The 1,722-nt window shown below is 43.3% G+C and overlaps 2 protein-coding genes across 3 annotated transcripts in view; one reads left to right on the plus strand and one right to left on the minus strand.

Annotated features, from left to right (window-relative positions):
• The window catches only part of LOC116103577 (SLAM family member 5-like), a 204,889-nt gene that overhangs the window by 83,027 nt on the left and 120,140 nt on the right, over positions 1-1,722 (plus strand). The gene's annotated exons all lie outside the window — the stretch shown is intronic.
• Positions 1-1,722, minus strand: part of LOC116069390 (SLAM family member 5-like) — an 18,479-nt gene that overhangs the window by 972 nt on the left and 15,785 nt on the right. The window contains exons 5-6 of the mRNA XM_031339971.1: positions 1,084-1,146; positions 502-567 (exon numbers count right to left, since the gene is read on the minus strand). Coding sequence (XP_031195831.1) covers positions 502-567; positions 1,084-1,146 — 129 coding nt within the window. The remainder of the gene's footprint in view (positions 1-501; positions 568-1,083; positions 1,147-1,722) is intronic.

The raw sequence follows: 1,722 nt of genomic DNA on the forward strand, positions 1-1,722 counted from the left end.
CCTCCTCCTCCTTCTCCTCTCCTTCTCCTTCTCCTTCTCCTTCTTCTTCTTCTTTCATCTTCTTTCTCCTTCTTTTTGGTTTTTCAAGACAGGGTTTCTCTGTCTAGCCCTGGCTGTCCTGGAACTCACTCTGTAGACCAGGCTGGCCTCAAACTCAGAAATCCACCTGCCTCTGCCTCCCAAGTGCTGGGACTAAAGGTGTGCACCCGGCTATCTTCAGTCTTCTATAAACATGAACAACCTTCATGATTTCATCCTTTGTGTAAAAAAAATCAATTTTTGTATGCCCTGTGAAGTGAAAAAGTTTTTTGAAAGGATTTGATGAGTTAGGGAGTGTTCATAAGCCCACATGGGTAAAAGGAATGCCCAGCAACAGAAGGTTTCTTGCTCTGCTTGTATATTGGAATGCAGTGATTTGCAATGTTCCACTAAGGGGGTAGCCAGAGAAGGCCTAGGTCTTTGGGACCCCTGCCCTCACATTGGTTGTAACTGCCTGCTCACCTAGACAAGAGTTTCATTACCCAAAGTCTTGGGTGGTCTTTCATCCATCATGTTGGCTTTCCCCATCTGTGTAAGAGAAGGCAATATGAAGACATGTTAGCCAAAAGGTGCAGCTGGGGAATGTAGGTACAAGGAGAGTTAGAAAAGACGGCACAGGGTGATGTCTAAGATTTCTCCTGTGCCTGGGTATATGTGAGGTAGAAAGGCCATTTCTTTTGATGAGTCCTTTACCCCAGCAAACTCATTTGGGAGTCCCAGGGTACTTCTTAGTTCGGAAGAGATGAGTAGAAAAGAATAAGGGTGTTTGAAATTGGTTTTGATTTTTAGACCTCAAGCAACATCCAGGATGTAGTATGTGTTTCTCGTTCAGCCATAGCTCTTTCTCATCTCCACATAGAGTCAAGAGACTGCTGTAGACTGTCAGTACTAGTGTCTCACATAATCCAGTACTTAGGATGCTGTGAACAACTTTCTCATTGGCTTGAAGAGACTTGTGCTTTTAAGTAAATAGTGATGGATGGGACACAGCAAGTGGGTAGAACACATGGGAGAGGAGAGATTAAAAGGCCACACAGGATTTACCTTCTCAGAAAGCTGCACTGAGGGATAAATGGTGGTCACAGGTTCTTCCTTATTGGACAGCATCTGGAAAAGAGATTTTTTTTTTCCTCATCGAGAGTGCACAAGACAAACCCTAAGAGTTACTCTTCCTAATTCCAGTCTCTCCATCACTGATTCCTGATACAATTTTACTGTGTAGCCTTCTTTTCAGGCATCAGCTCTTGTTCCACCCAACTCTGGATTAGGTTAAGATAGTGATAAAGACAAATGAGTGGAAGTTGGACATAGCTTTGTGGCAAAAGGCTTACATGTTAAGAGGACAGTTCTTTGTAGTTTAGACTGAGTCTTGGTCAGTCGGGAGTTTAGTTTTCTGTGAGTTATGTGAATCTCTAACAGTATCCCCATTAGTTCCAGTACAGTGTCAGAGTAACTGGAAAAACCCAAGTGTCTCCTTTCAGTTTTTTCAGACTCGAAGAAAGCAAGCTTGTATAGACACAGAAGATGATCTTTGGTGGATGTGAGCCAGAGAAAAAGCAGATAAAAGGTAGAAGGTGTGGGACAGAGTGGTTAAGCGTCTGAGAAAACAAGCTGCTGCTAGACTAGCTAGTATAGTTCAGGGCTGTCTATCTTTGCTTCTGTGTCCTTGGAACAACCTTAGCA

This window comes from Mastomys coucha, unplaced genomic scaffold (genome assembly GCF_008632895.1).
Source record: "Mastomys coucha isolate ucsf_1 unplaced genomic scaffold, UCSF_Mcou_1 pScaffold1, whole genome shotgun sequence".
Lineage (NCBI taxonomy): Eukaryota > Metazoa > Chordata > Mammalia > Rodentia > Muridae > Mastomys > Mastomys coucha.